Source organism: Triturus cristatus, chromosome 5_2 (assembly GCF_964204655.1).
Source record: "Triturus cristatus chromosome 5_2, aTriCri1.1, whole genome shotgun sequence".
In the NCBI taxonomy this organism is placed as follows: Eukaryota; Metazoa; Chordata; class Amphibia; order Caudata; family Salamandridae; genus Triturus; species Triturus cristatus.
Window position 1 is genome coordinate 234,306,116 of NC_140588.1, and position 23,264 is coordinate 234,329,379.

The window sequence follows — 23,264 nt, forward strand, 5'->3', positions numbered from 1 at the left end:
GGTATTTTCTCTACTCAGGTCCAAGGGATACATGTCAGAGACAATTCGACCGCTTCACCTTGGAGAGGACTTAAACAATCAAATTGCTCGACTTGATGGGCCTAAGCTTTAGTTTGTAGTTCTCAGAGTCATTCGGTTCAACAAAGGGAAGTTTTGAATCAGTCTGTGAGGGAGTGCAGGGCACAATGTCTATATCCGAGGATAGTCCATGAAATTTCTTGATATGACTTGAATGAATCCAGCCCTTGCGGCCCTCGATCTTCACGGCTGTCCTTGTGGTCAACAGGACCAACTTGGGTGCTTTCCACCTGGGCTCCAGCTGAGTCTTTCGGTCGAAATTCCTCACAACGACAAGATCACCCGGAACAACGTCATGGGGTTTCACCTCAGTGTTGTCGGGAAAGGCTGCAGCTACCTGTGAACGACAAGATTGTAGTGCAGACATCAAGGAAGCCAAGTAATCTGTCAGCATATTACAGTCAATATCAGTTATTTTGCGTGGTATAGGCGTCCCCCACATATTCGGTGGTCTGCCGAAGATCACCTCATACGGGGATAGCCCTGTTCGAGAGTGTGCTACCATTCTCATGTAAAAGAGTGCAACGGGTAACGCTACTACCCAGTCGACACCTTTCTCTCTGCATATTTTGGACATTCTGATTTTCAGTATCTGGTTATGTCTTTCTACGAGACCTGCTGCCTCGGGGTGTCGGACACAGTGGAATTTCCACTGATATCCTAACAGAAGTGAAACGTGTTTCATTAATTCGGATGAGAACGGCTGGCCGTTATCTGAGTGAACAGCACGTGGTAAACCGTATCGTGGGAAGAATTCTCGAACCAACTGTTTGGCAGTAGTCGGGGCAGTGTAATCTGAAACCGGGTATGCCTCTGTCCAACGGGACAGAGCGCAGACAACTACGAGAACATATTTGAATCCTCGACATCGTTCCATCTGGATATAATCCATCTGGAGTACTTCAAAAGGATGATTAGGAGTATGGAATCCACCCTGTTCTACGGGAACGCTTTTTCCTGGGTTGAACTGACAACAGATCATACAGGTACGGACCTTTTGTTTGGCTGCTGCTCGTAAATGTTTATTGAACCAAATGTGTTGAATGCTGTCTAGCATAGCTTTTTCTCCTAGATGTGCTGGACTATGTATAGTGTTAATTATAACTTGGACCATTGAATCAGGAAGGAACCATACAGACTTTTCCTTCATCATCCATCCTTGGTCCGTTTGGATCCCTCCTAATTCAGTCCATTTCTTTATTTCGTCTGGTGTAGCATGTGTCTGTATGTCAATTACGTCAAGAGTAGGATCTTTAACTGTCATACAATGTGTCGGTGTCGGGACTATTGTCTTTGTCATGTCGGGGGTTTGAGTTTGAGCAGTCTGTTTAGCTGTTCTGTCGGCTAGATCATTGCCTTGGGAAATGATATCAGTAACCTTCGTATGAGCCTTACATTTCATAATTGATATTGCAGTGGGTAGATGTATTGCATCTAATAAGGCATGAATGAGGTGTCCGTGCTGAATGTGGGCACCGTGGGAAGTTAAATAACCTCTCTCTCGCCACAACACGCCGAAGTCGTGTACAACTCCGAATGCATAACGTGAATCAGTGTATATGTTGACTTTTTTATTCGTGGCTTGAATACAGGCTTGTGTCAGAGCGATGAGTTCTGCGGCTTGAGCTGACAAGGTATTTATACGATTAGTTTCAATGACTTCAGTATCTGTGGTGACTGCGTAAGCAGCCACTAACTCTCCTGTACTTGTTCTCATGCATGAACCATCTACATACAATGTCAGGTCTGGATCTGACAATGGGACATCGGTTAAGTCTTGTCTGGGTTTTGTTGTTATTGTAATAACTTCAATACAGTCATGAGCTAGTGGGTCTGTTCCGATTACAGGTAAAAGTGTGGCAGGATTCAATGTGTTACAGCGTCTGATTTCTATATGTGGCTGAAACAAAGTAAGTTCATACCCTGTAAGTCGTGCTATAGTCAAGTGTTGTGTTTGCGTTCTATTCACAAGAACCTCTACTGCATGTGGTACTTGAACTGTCAATGGATGTCCTAACACTATGGCATCGCTTTGTCTGATTGCTAAAGCTGTCGCTGCTACTGATTTCAGGCACGCAGGCAAAGCCTGAGCTACGGGATCTAATGTACTAGAAAAATAAGCACATGGTTTGTGTGCTCCTGCTTGTTCCTGTGTGAGTACTGACAAGGCAGTACCTTCGCGTTCTGTAACAAAGAGTGTAAACTGTTTTCTGTAACATGGTGTTGCTAAAACGGGTGCTTGACATAAAGCTTTCTTTAGGCTTTCAAAAGCTTGTGTGTGTTCCTGAGTCCAAGGGAGAACAGTCGGTGTGGCTGCCTCCTGTGTGGTTAACTGAATGAGTGGTTTTGCTAGAAATGCGTACTGAGGGATCCACTGTCTGCAATATGACGTGAGGCCTATGAAAGCTCGTACTTCCTTTTGTGTCTTGGGTATTGGCATGTTAGCTATTAACTGAATGCGGTCGGGTGTAAGCTGCCTTCCCTCCTTGGACAGCGAGTGTCCAAGATAAACAACTCGCTGGACACAGAATTGCAGCTTAGAAGGGGACACCTTGTGCCCCTTTTCGGCTAGAAATTGTAAAACTGTCAGTGATGCTTTTTCACATTCCGGTTCGCTTCTCGCGGTGATCAGCAGATCATCGACGTATTGAAGCAAGGCAGTGTTAACTGGCATGTGGATACTGTCAAGTTCTCGTTTTAGTGCTTGGCTATAGATGCTGGGGCTTTCTGTAAATCCTTGAGGTGCGCGTGAGAATTTAAAGCTGCGCCCATTTAAACTAAATCCGAACAAATATTGGCTTTCCGGATCTATTGGGACGCTGAAAAAGGCATTCTTGAGATCAATTACAGTAAAGAATGTTGCTTCGGAATCAATAGCTGTCAATAATGACGAGATATCTGGGACCACAGGAAATTGTGGCACAATGCATTTGTTTAGCTCGCGTAGGTCAATAACCAATCGATATACTGGCGGGGCTGTAGGATCTGTTCGTTTAAGAACTGGAATTATCGGTGAATTACATACATTGGAGTCTGTTTCTACAACTACTCCTTGGGCAATTAGCTCGTCAATGATTTGTAGTAAAGCCACTACAGCATCTGGTGGTAACTTGTATTGTCGCATTCGTGGTAGCACCACTCCTGCCTTTAGTGTGACTCGATATGGTGTAATATTCATGCAACCAACATCAGTAGGGCCTTGTGCCCATAGATGTGTAGGTAAAGTCTGCAGTCGGGGATCCATGTCTCTAGATACATAGTGACCTTTAAAATCACGTAAAAACAACCTTACTCCTTCCGGAGAACAACATATTATGGCTCCTAGGGCTTTCAACGTTTTAATTCCTAGCAAGTTTTCTGGGCATGATTTAGTAAGCAATAAATCTGTAGTTCGGGTCAGAGGTCCTATCGTAAGTGGAAGAGGCTGTGATACTTCATTAACAATAGGTTTTCCTGAAAAACCAAGGGAAATATTCTGAGAGCCTGAGAGGGGTGCCCCTGGAACTTCCCTACGTTTTATAGTTGTTCGACTTGCCCCTGTATCGAGTAAAAATTTTCTATCCTGACCTAATAATTCACTATGTACATAAGGTCCTTCTTGATCTACAGGAATCTCGATAAGGGGTAAGTCAACTTCCCTCTCTAGGCTAGTTCATGCGTAACGTTGATACTCAGGATATTCATACTGTGCAGTCTGATACATTTGTCGTGTTGTGGTCTGTGTGGCAGCAGCAGGCAACGGTGGTGCAGCTGGCACAAACTGTATTGGCTGCTGTGCGGCTGGCATGGCCTGGGCATGCTGCATAGCTCCTTGTTCATTCTGATCTTGTCTTAGTGGCCGTGATCTTTCTTGTGTTTTACCTATGGCGATATTATGTTTATGTTTTAAAACTGGACAATCGTGTACGTAATGACCTGGCTTTTTACAATAATTGCATGTCCCTTTTACAGGTCCTGCTGAATCGGAATGTGTCATACCCTTTTTATGTCCTTCAGCTGGAACTGTCTGGGAAACTAGCATTTTCATTTTTGTGTCTTTCATGCGTCTGTGTTCATGTTCTTGTTCCTCTCTAATTCTATTGTGATGATACTGTAACATTTGTAACATTTGTGATGGGGTGTTACCTTGCCAGGTACTCTCGAATTTTAATACTCTATTCTTTACTGGGGGCAGGGCATTTTCTACTAATTTTGTTACAAACAGATGTGGGTATGATTCGCTACTTGCTTTTATGCCACTATTTATACCAAAACATTTCTCGAATCGGGCATAGTAATCACTAGTGTCTTCATCTTGCTTCTGTTTACAGGCTGAAATAGTACCCCAATCTTCCTTTTTCGTAGTTAATAAACGTGGCAGTACCTGTACTAGTAGACCTGGTAGTGCTTTAGTTTTATCCCCAAGTCCTGCTCCTGCAGTTCGGGCCTTTTCTTCCGCTTCTAACACTGACCATTCTATCTTTTGGTCTCCTACCTCCCACTCTTTTTCCTTGAGTTTCTCATAAATGCCAGCAGGCATCAATACCTTTAATATTGTCATAATGTCGGGATAGGTATACTCTCCCATGAGTAACATGTCTTTAATTTCTCGGTGAAAACCCGCTGGATCTTTGTCATGACTGGGTACCACTTTCTTCATTTGTAACAGTTCTATTTTTGATATGGGCGTATATACAAATACGCGCCTAAACTCGTTGTCCTCGCCTTTTATTGGGTGTACTTCTCGTAAGGGATTCTGTCTATCCATGTGATACGTGGTTCTTTCCTTGCCGGGCAATGAGACATGCTCTGAGCATACAAAAAGAATATACTGCTTTCTTGATACTAGAATTTCTTTAATTAATTTGGTACCTGGACCTCTCCATTTATTCATAAGCAATTCAGTCAATATGTCAGGTAAGGGACCAGGGTCCGAATGCTGACTCTGATATAGTATAATGAGTTGTTGAATCATATAAATCCCAGCTAACCTCTGTTCATCTGGGGTGAGATTCAAAAATGTGCGTACTACTGTAGCATCACTATATTTTCCGGGACTGTCCACCCAGTGGACAGCTGCCCTGGCTAAATCTTGTTCATCCATAGAGTCGAGAAAATGATAACCCCTTCGTTCTCGGAGTAGTTTGTCGGCGTTTTGGAACGAATGCTCGTTAGACCTTATATTAATTATAGGTATCTGGAAATTCCTGTTATTATCTGGACATATTGGACGTATTGAATCAGTATGACATCTAGTCTGATCCCTATTACAAGATCTTCCTCTACCTACATAGGCTATGGTGTCTGGCTGTTCCGCGGGCGGTCCTGACCCTTCTTCCTCGCTTTGTTCGAACTCGTCTGTCTCTAATCTCTCTTCGTGTAGGCGTTCTATTTCTTTACGGATCTTTCGGCACATGGCTATTATACAATTTTGCTTATCGTGTCTCCCTTCTGATATATTCTGGCTCCATCTTGTAAGAATTTTCATTGCATCCGGGTCTACCCCCGGTCGGTCTTGATTTCTGATCACACAGTTTATGAGGAAACGTAACAGTTCCCCCTGTATCTCTACTTTCTGGTATTCCATAGCTCTGTTAATACATTCTGGATCTCGCCCTGTTTGGACAAAATGATATATTTTATCTAGATGCGCAGTCATTCCTGGTAGCTTCGCTAAATACCCTGCGGCTCGTCTGATACGTAATGATGCCAGGATCATTTCGTCCTCTTTACCGAGCACCGGGTCATATCTACAATCTATAAGAAGTTCCTTAAGCGTACGATCACTTACGAATTTGGGTGTACGTGAATGCGCTGACTCTTGAAAAATAAGTTTATTTATTCTAGGTGGCGTAGAAAAATCATTGGTAGCACCTCCCGTGGCCCCATCTGGGGCGTCGGGTGTGAAAGGATTCGTCGAACGTGACACAGCAACTATAGGTGTGGACACAGCTATAGAAGTACCTGTAGGAACAGATGCAGAAACAGATGTGCTTGCCGGAACTTGTGACTCGATTTGTTGCTGTAGGGATACGGGTGCTGGATCTTGGCGTTGGACCTCCCTGGTATGCGGTCTATGTGGGGCGGAATTAGCATACTCGGGAGCTGCGTCATCTAAATATGAGGAAAGAAAAACATCTTCTGCGGTTCTAGGATGCCCCTTAGGATGTACCTTAATTGGGAATAATGGGGGTGGCAAGTCTTTCGGTATCTCTGGTATCTCTGGGGTAGCCTTAGGTAATCCTTCGGCTAGAAGGGGATACATACCATTCATGAGGGCATTTCTTTGTCTATCTACTTGTTCTGATTTCACTCGGATACCTTCCTCAATTAATAGATTGTCTCGAACTTCATTTGAACTTTCTTTACTCTTCTCTTCCTGTCTACGTGCTTTTTCCGTACGTCTATGAGATTCTTTACGCCATAACTCAACGGCGTCTTTCTGTGACTGTCTGACTTTCCTTTTCCATAACTCTTCCTCGACTTTCATGATGCACTCTGCATCCCAGGTCCCCGCTGCGGGCCACCTCTGACTTTCTGGTAATCCCTTGGTGTAGTCTACCCATAAATCAAGAAATAATATAGCGTCTAAGCCATGTTTGTGATACATGAAGTGCCCTGGAGTATCCCTAGGAGGAATAGGGACGGCTTCTTCAAGTACCCCTTTTCTAGTAGTGATCTGTCTTAATTTCGAGAAGAGCGGCATATTGACAACTGATCTGATACTTAATCTTGAACACACTTAATACAAAAGCACACTAATGAACAACCATTCATACCACAATATGCAGGACGTTTAACACATTAAACATTGAACATTAAGCATTTTTAACCTTTAACATAAACAACAATGATGATCGTCTGCATAACTGATCACCAAGCATAATTCTTGACAATAACTAGATACTTCGGAATACTTGATATACTGCTAAACAGTACAGATACACTGCTAAAACAGTGCAGACCGGATTTGTGTACCCAAACCCGTCTTGACCGGCACAACCTATGTGCACGTCAGAAATGCCTCCCCAGTAATGGTACTCACCGGGTAGCTTCGGAAACGGAAGGCCTCAGTAACTTGAACTTGAACCGGACTGGACTCGACTCGACTCGTCGGAAACTGGGCTTGACTTCGAACTGGTGGGTCTCTGTATACCTCGGATCTCGCTCTCTCAGCTAGGCTCTGGTCGGGATACTTCGCACTTCTCACCGCCTCGTCTGGGTGTTGATCGCAGTCTCAGTCGCCCCCGCTTGACCGGAGGGAGATACAGGAAATCCTGCTGGTACGCGTAATTGTCCGTCCAGCTGTGGCAGGAGACCGGGCCTGCAACTCACCGCCGGCGCGTGAGATGAGAAAGTGTCCCTGTTCGGGCGCCATCATGTGGTAAATAAAATTCCTTTACCGGGACTGAATTTGATACGGAATCATAATAAAATAGCTCAGTAAAATGAGAGGCAGAATCCGTGATATTAGAGTTTCGGAATGGGCTTTATTCCAGTGATCGATTATAATCGGATGCTCCAAGTTCCATCACCACGGGGGTTCAGGAAGTGAAGTACATACTTTATTGACAAGAAGTAACTTTTATAATACATACATTACAATGAAGCGAATGCAGTAGGCGTAACAATTGATAAGGAAAATGACGTTTCACCTGCGTAACCAAAAAATGGGTGTAATAAGGAATAAAAAAGGAACATGATTGGTTATGATGTCATACATAGGTGGATCTATAAGATAATACTTGGCATAGATGCGCGCGCGGCAGCATGACGTGTAATTGACGTGTAACTAGGGGGTGAAGGGGGCTTGACATTAGCTCTACATGTGGAGACGAAAAGTCTGGGGGGTCAAGTCAACCTAATCCCAAATCATATCTAACATCCTATGTTTAAAGAACTATGTTATCCACAAAAGAAGGACTCTCGGACAGAATCTATTCTATACTGACTGTGCGTGCGTGTACAAGCGTCTAAGTGTCTACACTGAATGCGAGGGGGTAGGAATTATTCCATGGTAACAGGGCTATGAATTACTTGCATGAGGACAGAGAAGCCGGGCCTTTTGCTTGGTAACTGGAAGAATGTTTACTTAAACTACTAGGCAGGAATGCATCGGCTGAGGGGGAAGCAGATAATTCGAAGGTGAAATACAGTTCTTGGCAGAGAATAGGCTGATGTCAGGCTTCGTGAGCCGCGCAGAGAATGAGACAAAGTTCATGGTCACAGATGCAGGCTCAGACTGGAGCTTTCAGAGGCAGAAAGCAAGAGGAGTTTTGATGACAGAATCAGGGCCTACTTGCCTGGACTGTAAAATGGCATAAGTGAACCATATAAAGCCGGTGGCCTTTTATATTTAGGGATAGAATATCCGGCCTATTCATGGCGGATCTGACAGAGGACATGTTGACGGTGGACGCACATGTATTTGCGTCTTCATAACTGGAACTGGAGGGAACATACATGTACTTGTGACATGCACATAGAACCGTTGGGGTCCAAGATAGGGGACATAACTGACCAGGAAAATCCACATTTCCACACCTTGACTGCAGCTAGTAGGGAGGAGCTAGTAGGGAGGAGTTGATAGTATTTATATTAGTGGTGGAGAGATCATTGCTAGTTGACATGGAACTCGGGGGTACACCCTAGGCTCTGCCTCAGTACTGGTAGCGAAGTACTGATAAAAATAGATGCAAAGCTTTGGTGTTGAGAAATGTGGGGGCTAGGCAGAGTCCATTGCACCATCCTGGGTTTCACCAGTGGGGTAGAGCAGTTCTGACTGGGCTTCTCAATTTGTGGCCCATATGAATTGTCATGCTGCTGGGTGGCTGAATGATGCAGTGTGGAGGGCCTGGCGACTTCTACTAAGACTTCCTGCCTTTTCTGCTGATTTGCAGAGTTAGCCCCATCTCAGCCATCTATCTGAGAGTTGGATGTATATAGGCATATCTGGTCCACATCCTTGTATGGTCCTAGCCTGATCTTGTGTAATAGCCTTTAGGCTTACCCAGGCATTCATAATTGATGAGATCTGAATGACCTCTATGTGTCCCGTGGGTATGCTTGAGTTGTGAATGTTTGGTGTGCATTTGCTATTTCCCACTGCCGTCTCTGCCAACTCCATAATTTCTGCAATTATTTATTCTTCAAGACTGGGACTGGGTAAACTACCAGAAATGTGGTGTAGCTCTTCATGTTGCCTCAGTACTTCTGGCTCTAATTGTATTGTGGTTGCCCCCATGTCTACCCTTATCCTCATGAAATACTTATATATGGTATTTTTGGTCGCAACCAAGCCATGAGCTTGGACCTATGTGTCCTTAGAATTTTCAGGACCTACTTTCCCCTCTTCAGCCTGGAGCGGTCCTCTCGCTGCAGTGCAGCAAGTTTCAGGCTCAGGCAATCATTGACCGTGAGCCTTTTGTTGCCTCGACCCATCTTCTACAGTTTCCATTGCTGTAGGCTGTGCTGTCTTACTATGAATCTCAGCGCTGCTTTTCTCCATTCTCTTCTTGACGTAGCAGTGTACTTATGAGACTCAAATATCCTGTGAGAGAGCTTCCAGGTGACGCCAAAGGCTGAGGGCTGCTGTCATGTCTTGCGTGTCTGGCTTGAGAGCCTTATTTGCGCCGTCGAGTGTGCAGGCACATCCCGCAGTGTTTTAATTAGCATGGGCATCATCCAGTCAATCAGGCAGGTGGTGGAGCAGCACTGCTTGATATTTTGCAATGGAAATCACGTTGGTGCGATGATGCATGTGAGGGGAGAGAGATCACTCAGGCCGCAAGCTGCACTTGAACCTAGTTAGGGTGTTTCCGCAGCCCTGGTCTCAACCTTCGGGATGATTTGTGCCCCTAACAAATGGATAAATAAATAAACCGTGCAGCAAGACTTACCTTGTTGCCTCCTTGCTGCAATTGCCACTTCTGCTGCCTCTTCCTTAGTCTAGTATGGCTTGTCTAAGGGAACACTCAAAGCCAGCCTCCCCCTGCTGCTGCTGTCAATTTTCCTGTTTCTCTGCGTGAGCTCTGGTGCTCCAGCTAGCAAAAGGCAGGGGCTAAGAAGCCTTAGCCCCTCAATGTGGCTGTGTAGTGGCAGTGGCAGGGCAAGCTGGAGAGAATCAGAGTCAGCCAGACCTTACCAACTAGTGGGGCTGCTTGCTGCCCCTTACACTGCTACAGCTCAATACCCCTTGGAGCACCTTGCATAGCAACGCAGTGCACTGCACTCCCTGAGGGCTTCCTGAGGCTTTGTGGGGCTTCTTGCAGCTGCGGACTGAATGGAGATTGAGGCAAACAGGGGGAAAGTATCCCAGGCACACAGAGGCTGATTAATGGTGGCAGTTTGTGTGCTGTTAAGACACCGGGAGGCATGCACCACTGGAGGTGTCTCAGACTGCAGACCTTGGCTGCGCACGGTTCCAGATGCAGCCACTGTGGCTGAGTCTGCTCTCCTCTTCCTGCTCACAGTCAGTAGGTCACCCCGCGTAAAAAACTGGGGAGCATTGTGGCCTCAGCTCCCGTGCCCCGACTCCAGCTCCAACTCCGCCCTGCTCAGTGAGACGTAGCGTAACATAGTGTTGTGTCTTGTCCAGTTGGTATTTTTTTCCATAATCATAAATACTTTTGTGAATTGCTCCATAAGAAGTAGATGCAAAAATAATGTGTATTAATTTATATGAAGTTGCGCCATTTTATGCTTTGGGGTCAATTCAGCAAAGCATGTAAAAGTAGGTAAAGGAATCTACAGGAGTAATAGTTTATGTTTTGCATGATGCTTTTAGGCCCCATAATCTTCTTGGTAGTGTTTAAGAGGTTGCTTTATCGTGAGGTCAATGTACGATTATATAGAATTGCCATTGGATTTTCCTTCAAATCACAACAGAATTTCATTAACTGCCCTAACTTATGTGCAATTAGATGCCATTTAGAAACATGTTACCTCTGCGCTGCTGTTTTTTCCCCTGGTTATTTCTGCCGTAGTTTGTGCCGTTTTACAGAAGCAAGAATACATGTTTGTATTTTGTCAGTACAGATATACCCCAACACTGAGGGGCCTATTTACGAATTTGTTTGTTTCGCAACATGGTGCAAGAGTGACGCAAACCCTAAGTCCGATTTATGAAGCTACGCAAGGCCACTTTGCATGACTCTGAGTGGCTGCATAAATCTGGCATAAGGCAACACAGCACAAATTGCTGCATTGCTTTACTCTGCCAAGGGAAGGCGTTCCATGCGCATAGCGTCGGTGTTTCCACGCAACTCCTATGATTTTTGACACAATTACAGATTTCCATTAATGGTAAACCTGGGAATGTGCCGAAATTATAAGCTTTCCCAGGAGCAGAAGCGGTCCATGGAGGGAGTTTGGTGAGGCAGTGAGGCGGGGCGGGGGAGGGGCAGAGTGGGGAAATGTAAACACCGGAATATGGATGAACGGAGGTATAAGAGAAGAAATATCAATATTTCTCCTCGTCAACCCCTGCACACATAGATAGAATAATTTTTGTGCAGGAGAGTGTCCGAACCTTCCTGCAAAACAATTATCCTGAAGGCACCATTGCACCATTGTGCGAGAGTTCCTGCATTAGCGCTAGGCTACCAAAAGAGTGCCAGTGCAGAGGAAAAGTCAGGAATGTGCCATATTGCCTTAAATTCCTGCCCTTTCCCTGACAAGCAGGTCAGCGCAGGAAGGTGGCTTGCTGAGATGCACTGCGTGACTTTTTCATAAATAGGCCACTGATTTTTTTATGTCACGTGGAGCACTGATTTCGGCAAAATAAAAACGTAGTAGTCCTGGATTCAACTTTTGTTACGCCAACATATTCTCTCATTGTTTCCGGCACATCATATTATGCTTGATACCTGAATATACAGAAATTAAAACATTACGCATGGTCCCAAAATCAAATACCATTTGTTGCAGTTAGCGCTCTAGCGTCCGACGCTAGAGCGCACAAGCAAAAGACGTTCTGCGTACGCCACGACGGTGGCGTACGTTAGTGTATAAATAAAGGGGGCGCGCCCGGCTGGGCATTCGCGCCACGACAGCATTCAAGTGTGGTCTCCATTATTAGCGCGCCACCAATAGGCCCGAACAGCTAGGCCTGCGCGCGCCTGTAACACTGGCGGCGAGGGCGGCCACACCCGCCGCGTGCACCACCACACGTGCCGCTTCCTGCCAGCCCGCTCGCGGCAGACCCGCGACCACGCACCCGCCGCTCCTCCGGACCTCCTCCTGTCCGCTCTGCTGCTGCCAGGAACCCGGGACACCGCTAGCCTCTCTGCCACACGGTGAGCACATGTGGGCACCAAATTCACTGCCGGCGATCAGCGGATGAACATTCCCGCTTGCACTGCCTCACATCGGCCTCCTCAGACCAGGCCCCCTGTGCCTTCTCCTGCTTAATCCTCTGCATCCGCCCGCGTGTGCCACCACGTGCCCTTCGGTGCCCTCTCCTGCGAAGGCCTCACGCCGCTTGCAATCCCAGCCGCCCAGCGCCACAGCCCCGCACGACGCCATGGGAGACGACGCCCGTCCGGCGCCAGCCACCCCATTTCACCCGCCGACCGGCGTCCTGCCGCCTTTCAGCGAGACAGCTGACCCCGCCACGGCCGCCCCACGCTGGCAAACGTGGATTGGCCGGCTCAACAACTACTTTACTGGCTCCAGGGAGACTGATGGGGCGGTGAAGCTGTCTCTCCTGCTTCACTATGCGGGAGAAGAGGTGTACCTGCTCTTCAAGCACCTCCCTAATACAGGGAACGCGGACGACTACGACGCGGCCGTCACGGCCCTCAACACGCATTTTGACCCCCAGTTAAATCCTGACTTTGAAAACTTTAAAATGCGACAAGCAAAGCAGAAGGAGGGAGAGTCAATAGATGCTTTTCATGCACGACTGAGAGCACTAGCAGACACACATCTTGTCGGTGACAGGGCGAAAGAGGAGATCAGAGCGCAGCTAATATACGGCATCCGGAGAGGGAAACTGCAGAGTCTCATCCTTCACCAACCAAATATTCCGATGGCTGACATCCTAGTGCTCGCACGGTCCCATGACCTGTCCGATGCACGTGCGGAGGAGATGGAACAAGCGCTGACAAGGAGCACAGGGTCGGGAGTGACCATCAAGAGAGAACGGGCAGACTCAGTACGGGCTCACGAGAAGGTACACCGACCGGCAGCCAGAAGATCGCCTCATTCCCAGTGTGGGTACTGCGGGTACGATGAGCACCCGGGGAAGACCTGCCCGGCGAAAGGGAAGACGTGCACCAACTGCGGCACCTCGAACCATTTTGCCTCCGTCTGCAGGAAACGCACTACACGGAGAGACCAAAGGGGGAAGAGGCCCACAAGAAACATGGTGAGACAGTTGTCCCAGCTGTCCCTGTCCTCCCACTCCAACGCTGGGCACCGACAAACGCAAGCCCTGCAGGAAGCCTCCGAGTCCGATGATGAAGGGGAGACATATCTCGTCTCGTTCACCAGTGCCCTCAAAAGCATGAGAAGACCACAACCTCGGTGTGACGTCATGGTCGCGGGGTCAAGAGTAAACGCCGTGATCGATACCGGCGCATCGGTCACCGTCATGGGAGTGCACCAGTATAACCGCCTCCGGCCAAAGCCAGAGCTCAAGGCATCGAAGGCCCGAATCTGCGCCTATGGGAGTGATGTGCCCCTACCCCTCTTAGGGAAAATGACAGTACCAGTGGGAACAGACGACGCGGAAATAACAATTGACATACATATCATCAATCAAGAATTGGAAACGCTCCTGAGCGGACACGCCGCCGAAGATTTAGGCCTACTAGCATTTCTCCGGAAAGTGCAAGACACCCAAACAGCCAACTTGCTGGACCAATTCCCAGAGTTGTTCACCGGACTAGGGAACATCAAGCGTCCGCCAGTCAAGCTCCACATTGATCACTCAGTCGCACCCACGGCGCTAAAACACCGACGGATTCCTTTCCACCTACGCCCACTAGTGGAAGAGGAGCTCAAGAAACTTGAAGAACAAGGCGTTATAGAAACAGTCACTGGACCCACCCCCTGGGTGTCCCCAATGGTGATCGCGGAAAAGCCCCATCAATCAGGCAAAATCCGGGTGTGCATTGACATGAGGCTGCCCAACAAAGCCATCAAGAGAGAAAGACACATCACGCCCACCATGGATGACATCATTGCCGACCTCAACGGGGCTCGCTGGTTTTCCAAGTTGGACCTAAACGCCGGCTACCACCAGCTAACACTAGCCAAGGAAAGTAGATACATCACCACTTTCAGCACACACCTTGGGCTGCGAAGATATCGGCGACTCAATTTTGGAATATCGTCCGCGGCGGAGATCTTCCAGAACACTATCCGGGACATCCTTCAAGGCCTACCCGGAGTCATGAATGTAAGTGACGACATACTGATCCACTCCAAGACGGTGGACGAGCACTATCGACGAGTCCGAGCCACGCTGGCACGACTCAAGGAGTATGGAGTCACACTCCACAAAGACAAGTGTCAGCTGTTCCAGCAGCGAATCGAGTTCTTCGGCTACACGTTCACCAACCACGCCATCCAGGTAGACCCAAGAAAATCCCAGTCCATCAAGGACGCCCCCGCACCAGCCTCCGGCTCCGAGGTACGCAGTTTCCTGGGAATGGCTACCTACTGCGGGCGGCTCATCCCAAACCTGGCAACGATTGCCGAGCCACTCAGACACCTCACGAAGAAGGACATCCCGTGGCAGTGGGGGCCTCGCGAAGACAAAGCATTTCAAGCCATCAAAACCGCGCTCCTCGACCAAGCCACCCTGGTCTACTTCGACCCAGCGAGAAAGACCGAGCTGCTAGTCGACGCCAGCCCGGTGGGGCTCGGAGCGGTTCTCACCCAGGAACAGGAGCCGGGGCAATGGGCAACACTGGCATACGCGAGCAAGGCGCTCACAGCAACCGAACAAAGGTACTCCCAAATTGAGTGGGAGGCACTAGCCATAAAGTGGGGCTGTCGACACTTTCACCTGTATGTCTGTGGGCACCAGTTCACGGTCGTGCCGGACCACCAGCCGCTAGTGCCCCTCTTCAAAGGGACAGCACCACACCCCCCACCGTGGATAGAGCGATGGGCCATCGGGCTGCAACAATACCACATGGACATAACCTATCGACCAGGCGCCAAGAATCCGGCCGACTTTCTGTCACGACACCCAGACAGATGTGAGCCCACCCCGACGGGGAGAGAGGAGGAAGACGACGCCGAAGCACACCTCGACCTAGTAGCTGCCCTGACCTGCCCCCAAGTGCTGACACTCCAGGAGATCCTACGGGCAGCAGAGCATGACACCGTCATGGCCAGGACCCGAGAGGCCCTCCAAAAGGGGTCGTGGACCAACTTCATACAGTCTGCCAACGCGTGGACGGATGACGAGAGAAAAGACCTACAACAGATCTGGCGGATAAGGAACGAGCTCAGTGCAACCAGGGAAGGAATCATTTTGAGAGGGGCCAGGATCGTCATACCAACAGCGCTACGCCACCAAGCCACCCTCCTCGCCCACAAAGGGCATCAGGGGACGGAGAAAATGAAGGCCCGGATGAGGGAAAAAGTATGGTTCACGGGAATGGACACCTTAGTGGACGACATCGTGAAGAGCTGCCCCGCGTGTCAGATAACTAGCGGGCCCGAACCTCCAGCCCCCATCGTAACTGAAGAACCAGGGAGGCACCCATGGGACAAAATCAGCGTAGACTTCGGGAGCTTCCCAGACGGTAGTGTGACACTAGTTGTCCTTGACAGTTTCTCCAAGTATCCCCTGGTAGAGGCGCTACCCTCCACGGCATTCACGTTTGTAGGACCAGCATTAGAGAAGATGTTCCACATGTTTGGGCGCCCCTCGGAGCTGAAAAGTGACAATGGGCCACCTTTCCAAGGCCACAAATTCCGAGAGTTCCTCGAGCTCCAAGGCATACGACACAGGTGGATCACCCCTCAATGGCCCCAAGCCAACGGCGAGGCCGAACGTTTTATGCGAACACTGAATAAAGTCCTAAGGATAGCGGTCACTGAGCAGCAAGACCCTGAGCGAGAGATCCAACGGTTCCTAGGGGAATATCGGAGCACACCTCACTGCTCCACCAAACAAGCTTCCTGGGCCCTCATGCTAAAAGGGGCTCGCCGCGATAGTCTACCCATGGCTCCGGGATGGGCCCCTCCACCATTTGAGGAAGAACAAGCGCTGCAACGGAGGACGCACCGAAACCAGCAAGTGAGCCAGTCGAGGGGCAGTCGGGAACGCGCCCTCAGACCAGGAGACAATGTCCTCATAAGGAATCGAAGACCCGGAGGAAAATTCAAGTCACGGTATGAGCCCGTGAGCTGGACAGTGGAACGAAGACATGGGACAATGGTAACAGCAAGGAGAGGGACGGAATCAGCCACACGCAACATCTCGTGGTTCAAACGGATTCCTGAGGCCACAGAACATCGACACGGCACCGCAGAGGACGAGGAAGAAGACACCCAGATCCCCGAAATGGCACCCCAATCGCCTCTGAGCAGGCACGAGTCGACAACTGAGCCAGAACACCCTGACCCCGTGGCCGGCGGGGCTGAACGTGACTGCCCGTCAAACCCCAACACCCGAGCAACGGCCAGGTATGGACTGAGGGGGAACCCCCCGCCGAGCAGCCGCCTCAAGGACTTTGCATGCAAAGTAAGTGAGTGACTGTGGGTATCCAAATCTGGGTTCATCGTCCAAGTTGGAGAGGGATGTTGCAGTTAGCGCTCTAGCGTCCGACGCTAGAGCGCGCAAGCGAAAGACGTTATGCGTACGCCACGACGGTGGCGTACGTCAGTGTATAAATAAAGGGGGCGCGCCCGGCTGGGCATTCGCGCCACGACAGCATTCAAGTGTGGTCTCCATTATTAGCGCGCCACCAATAGGCCCGAACAGCTAGGCCCGCGCGCGCCTGTAACACCATTCAGGTAAATATCCTATTGCAGGAGCACAATAACAAGGTGAGCGACCTGAACGCGAGCAGCTGCTGTTTACTGCACTTGTGTTTTTTTTTTACTATTATAAGCACAAAATTAGTACTCGCTTACAAAATGGAGACAAAGGTGCATTTTGTACTCAGAAATAATGATAAATGCTGTATTTCCATTGAGGTGATTTTGCGTACGTTTTTCCAAATTTGGTTTAATTACACACATAAAAAAGGTGCTAATTTCACTCAGCCCTACAAATTAACAGATCATTACAATATGTAATTTGGAGTTAAATAGCAGACGTGCAAATGTGTGTGTTTTTTTTTTTTTTGTGGTGCTCGCTCATGTCCTGTGGCTCAAAACGCATGGTTTATATTCATTGCTCGTAGAAAAATAATAAACAAAATTAAATGATTTTTGACATGAAATAAGACAAATCGCCCCAAAAAACAGAAATGGATCAAAATAGAAAGTGTAAATAATATATGGGGGGTGGGGTGACGGGGTATTTTTCAATCTACCGATAATAAGGTAAAAGTGGAAAATAAATGTCTCTTAGCTTAGTTTATTTGGGCGTTTTTTCTTCTCTGCATCATTCCAACAATTGTGGAAATTACTGGAAGGCAGGTTGAAAATACGGCACAACTTTATTGCACCCAAAGGCATGCAGAAGGAGGATATGGAGATGACCATCTGTAACTTTATTTTCTACAAAAGGTAAGTGGCATGCTCTAAATACAGCGGTAATGGCTGCCAGCCTTAGAATTACGACCATTTTCATGACTGCTGCCTTTCCTGGCGGTTTCTAAATGTCACCTGTAACATGGCACTAAATGGGAACTCCTTTTATGGAATTCGACCTCTTGCGGTAGAGATTAAAAACTATTCACCCTTCACTGTTCACCCTTTAGCATCCTTCCGAGAAAAGCCTGCCTATTTGAAAACAAAAAATGAATGGGAAATATCTATAGATGTACACTGATGGGCTAAGTGTGTAATGGCTTTACGAGTAAACTTTAGATCTCTCCTTGGCAAGGGAAGAGACACTTACCAATGTCGGACATCTCAGGAACATAAGCCGAGTAGACCTCATCGGAAAATGTCGGCTCGTTGTCATTGATGTCATGGATTTTAATGACAAACTCCGACTCCGGCTCCACCGGTTTGCCCGTCTTCCTGTTCACCGCCTGGGCGCGCAGGGTGTAGGAAGCCTTCTCTTCTCTGTCGATTCTCCGGGTCGCATGAATATCACCTGTTTTCTCGTCAATCACGAAAAGAGTTCCAGCCCCGTCTCCTGAGAGGATGTACTTGAGCGAATCGTCCCCCTTGTCCTGGTCTGAGTGGAGCTGCAGTGACCAAAGGAGAGAGAAGCAAGTGTTACTGCATGCAAAAGGGTTGTGCACACGCTACATCATCAAATACATATCAATCCGAAAAACAGCATGTCATGTTGTTTTATTACAGCCTGGCCGACCTACTCTGGGACGTTTTCTGCATTCTTGTGACCAGACCTCATTTAGCTAACAAATATTTTGTATTCCTTATAAATGTTAAACTGTAAAGCCTCTGATAACTCGGGTCAAGTTTGCTCTTTATTAAAATAATAAATAAATAAATAAATAGATGAATAAATAAATAAATAAATAAATACAACCAGAAGCCATGACATACTTGGCCTGAGGCCATTGTGGTTGCACTACCTGTGAAAGAATCATTAGGGCAGTAATACAAGGATGAAAACAGAAGTAAGCCAACATAGGAAACAATTTCCAGGGCTGCATGTTGTGAAAAAAGTACCTTGTGGAAGAAAAAGCCCTCCGGCACTTCTCGGTGCCCATAATTGTTCTTTCTGATATTGTGTTACAGTTTCCCTGAGGGAGGTCTCCAATAAGGGTTACAATGGTTGTGTTGTCTACAGCGTCTCTCCATCGGGGTCTCAACCCTCCTTTATCTAACTGCATTAGTTCCTTCAACTCAGAACCGATTTCCTACCCCACCAGTCTAGTAATATTCATAAGATCTGAGGAGTCCCTCCTAGGTGAGATTTTAGGAAAAGCAATTATTTCCTTTATTTCAAATTTTTTTTTTAAACGGTCTCACTCACCACAGCTCCTAAACTGTTTAATTGTATATTATAATGGCTCGCTAGTAACAATACAAGAGTTGTGGCAGGGGCCTGTGTTATATTATTTTCACACCTCAAAATTTCAGGAATTTTGTGAATTTCGCAATATGTCAGCTTTGGAAAATGTCATGCCATTTAAGGGATAAGAAATTTTGCATAACTTTTGTCACAGTAGACTAGTTGAAGCAGAAAATGTTTGCCGGGAGACATTTTCTCCTCGTACCAGACTCAGGTTCGCATCTTGCATGATTTTCTAATTTGAAGCATACCTTCAAGTGAGGGCCAAGCTAAGGAATAGGTCAACCACTATCCATGCTTGAGACTAAGGGCCTGATTAAGATGTCGGTCGGAGGTGTCTCCGACCGACACTATTTCGGTGGAGGAAATGTCTGACCATAGATCAGCGGTTCCGCACACCAAATTCCGATCCGACCGCACATAGTGTGGTCGGAAACTCCCATTTCTCAATGGGAGCTTGTGTGGCGGGTTGAAACCGCCCGCAGCACAAGCTCCCATTGAGAAATTGAAGTTTTTGAACATTCCTGCATACAGAGTGCAGGGATGTTCAGAGGGGCACCATAGGTGCCCCCAGGCCCAGATGCAGAGGGCCAGGGGTGAAGGAGTCCCTGCTAGGGGCTCCCAATATCGCTTCCCGACAGTCTTTCCATGTAGGAAAGGCAGACATGAAAAGGCTGTTTGCAACCAATATCATAATCTCGACATTGGAAATGCCGTCCTTAAGGGACTATGAGAAGTTTCCGACCGACCGTCATACTCCACGAGCCTGTCAGAAAGCGTTGATCGGTTTCTCCGACTGCTGCCTCCGACCGCACACATCGTAATGCTTCGGTCGGACAGCAGCAGTAGATGCGGTTCAGACCGCAACCGACAAGCCGTTGGTCGTGGTCCGAACTGCATCGTAACGAGGCCCTAACTTGTTAAAAGTACTGTATCCACATATTTCAGTATTCAAGTCCTCTGTCCCACTGTCGTACTTTAGAATTTGGGACCGCGTAGGAGGCAGGGCCCTACCCCTGTCTATCCCGGTATTAGTGAACCGCGAATGGTTAATGCGGTATGTACAAGTGCTTTTTGTAACGTTTTAGCTATGAATGCACTGTGTATACGCTATTATACATCACTACCTGGGTTCCATTTTGTATCGGTGGCCATCTTATGGTTGCCCTCACATAGGCTATATAGCATGAAGCGAAAACGGGCCTTTTAGAGCACATGTGCCTTTCTTTGACTTTTCTGTGACCTGGGCAGCTTGGCTCCGCTGCCCCAGGTCAAACTGGTCCCACGAGTTCCCCGTCCTCTGGCCACCTGTGATTAGCATCAGGGCTTGACACACCATAAAGTGTTTTCATCCTACACGAGCCTCCAGCTAATCTCTTTCTCACCTGACTGTTCCTGCTTTATGGCTTGTTTCCCAAAACAGGAGATGCTCATGTTTATTGGGGCCTATCGATATCTGATGTGGGATCTGAGCCTTGCTGGGTAAATAATTACGGGCTGGCTTAACTGGAATGTGGGATGGTCATCATGACTCTGCCTTTTCGTTTGTAATGTATACTTTAAATGACCATGCCATAAACCTAGGAATGTATGCCTGAGGCAGGATATTCTGTATTTAAGAAGAAGCCCGTTTCTGTGATTTTCACCAGTCTCCTGAGAACATACACGCTGTTATACTTCTAGGATACCTGTAATTGGTCTGCAACCAATAAACTGATCTTTGACTTCACCCAGAAGACTCTGTGTTTCTGTAGGTCTGAAACAGGAAGAACCCCGAAGTCATAGGGTGTGTTCCCCTGCACCGCTGGGCTTAAAATTCCCAGTACTTCATCACAAAAGCAGCAGTTGATAAAATCAGAAAAATGGCCATGCCCGGATTGTTAAATTAATGTGATAGAAGGCGCGCCTGAATGATAGAAGGTGGAAACACAATTTATTAACAATAATATTCATGCTGCTAAAACATACATTAACAAAAAAATAAACAGTGAGACTGGCAGATCTGACTAGTTTGACAGAAACCACGTTCTCACCAATTGCATGTAGAAACGCTGCCACTTAGACAAGTGTTTGTGGCTTGTGAAGCACATTTAAAAAGTTCATGGCACCCGGGGATACATGACAATAGGGGAATTAATGAACCATGTCCCTTGAAATGTCACTAATTCATAATTAGAAACAATTAATCATAATCAAAAATTACATCCTGAACACAGATTTTAACAAATCGCCTGGACAGGCCAGCAAAATTCCAGGATTACAAAGACACATTTTGGCCTAGGGTGTTAAAAGGTTTGCCAAGGCAAAGAATGCAACACAGCAGCCATGTGCTGCCAGTTCTGAGCTGAAGAGTGATGAGATACTGGAGAGAAAGGCCCACCAATATTGAGGATGCATGGATTGGCCATATATGCAGTAAATAAATTGTACAGCAATATCAGCAGTCAAAGCGCATTAAGAAAAGTATAGAAACTGATTCCGAGCACGGTGAGAGCGGCAGCAGAGACCTGGCTAAAAAGAACACAATATTCTGAAACTATTTAGTTGGCCTTTTACTTACACGTAAATGCATATAAAACATAATGCACGCAACTTAAATGAAAAATAAATTCAACTTAAATTTATCTGTGGGAAATGCATTTTTCCGGTTCGAAAACTCATTTGGTTTAATACAATCACTTCAGATGTCTGTGAGTGTTGTTCGACAGTCACTGATTTGACTCCTGTTCAGTGCACTGGGGATATAGTGATGTGTTTTTATATTGCTAAGAAATTCAAGCTTGTGAATGAAAGGGCTGTTGTAAAAAAATTGAGTTTAAAAGTTTAAATTGCTTTAACAAATACTTTTTTTATTAATACACTAGCATTACCTAGTGCAAATCTTATTTATAGGTTTCCATTAGAAGTACAAATGCCAGAATTTATTAAGGCTGATACTGGCTCACAAGCAGCCTTCAGATTTGCAGATGGAGGGGGGCCCTGGAGATCAGGCTCGCTTCTCTTTTAGCTGCCTCTCCCTTCTCTCACTTCACAGTAGAGAAGAACTTTCTTCTCTCTTTTCAACCCGTGACAGTTCAAAAAGTCATGAATGGGCTTTTCAATAAAAGTATGAGAACTATTTTGATCAAGTTAAACAAAACTTGGGAATGTTCCCCCAACCTCTGAGCAATATTTATATATGATAGTATTGAAATTTGGCAGATGGAGGAGGGCAACATTTTAGGAGCACATTCATTTACTGATTGTAGGCTGTCTTGCATTCTAATGAAGATGTGACTTTTTCTTGATGGTTTAGAACTGGTTAAGTATGTAAGGTCTACTCTAAAAACTATAGGCCCAATTCACAAACATTTTGTTGTGACTTGGTCTTCTTTTTTAAATAACTGTTTATTAGGTAACCAACCACATAAAATACCCAGTGTTCTCGGACGTGGCCTGACCACCTAAGATAGCGGATGCTCTGTGATGAGCTCCCGCGCCATCCCCAGCATCAGCCCTCATCCTGCAGCTGGCTGCTTCACCTGTGTAGTAGCGGGGCTCCTTGGGCTTCGTGTATCTTTACCACTGTATTTTGACTGCCTTCCGCGGCACCCGATCCCCAGATACTGGAGGGGTGTGGCCTGGCCACGGTACTCAAGATGGCGGTCTCTTAAGAGCTGACCAGGAGGCCCTGTGACTTTCTCTGTGGGCCAGGAGGTGCTTGCTGCTGCCCGCTGGGCCACTGAGGTGCCTGACCGGTGTCGGCAGGCCTGTGCTGAGACTGTGTGGACTGCAGATTCCGCGGCAATGTCAAGCCACACTAGAATGCACCCCCTGCTTGCTGTCTGGAAGTCACCTTTGGCATGCTGGAGCCCTGGTGTGCCCCCCCACTCTACCTCCTGTGTCTGGAGACTGGGCTTGTGCCTTGGGAGAAGGAGCATAGCTGGTGATCGAGCCGGTTTGACTGGTCCCCCCGGGGGCTTAGCCTTTGGATGGTGGTGGCTGTGCAACAATACTGGTGCCAACCTTGGAGACCCCACTAGCCTGCTAGCTATCTGAGTCCGGATCCCTGGTGAATTTATCGGCGCTTGGGGACTGAGGG

The 23,264-nt window shown here is 47.3% G+C and overlaps 1 protein-coding gene across 1 annotated transcript in view; it reads right to left on the reverse strand.

Annotated features, from left to right (window-relative positions):
- Positions 1-23,264, reverse strand: part of LOC146822832 (cadherin-10-like) — a 919,004-nt gene that overhangs the window by 275,168 nt on the left and 620,572 nt on the right. The window contains exon 3 of the mRNA XM_085607023.1: positions 18,092-18,386. Coding sequence (XP_085463149.1) covers positions 18,092-18,386 — 295 coding nt within the window. The remainder of the gene's footprint in view (positions 1-18,091; positions 18,387-23,264) is intronic.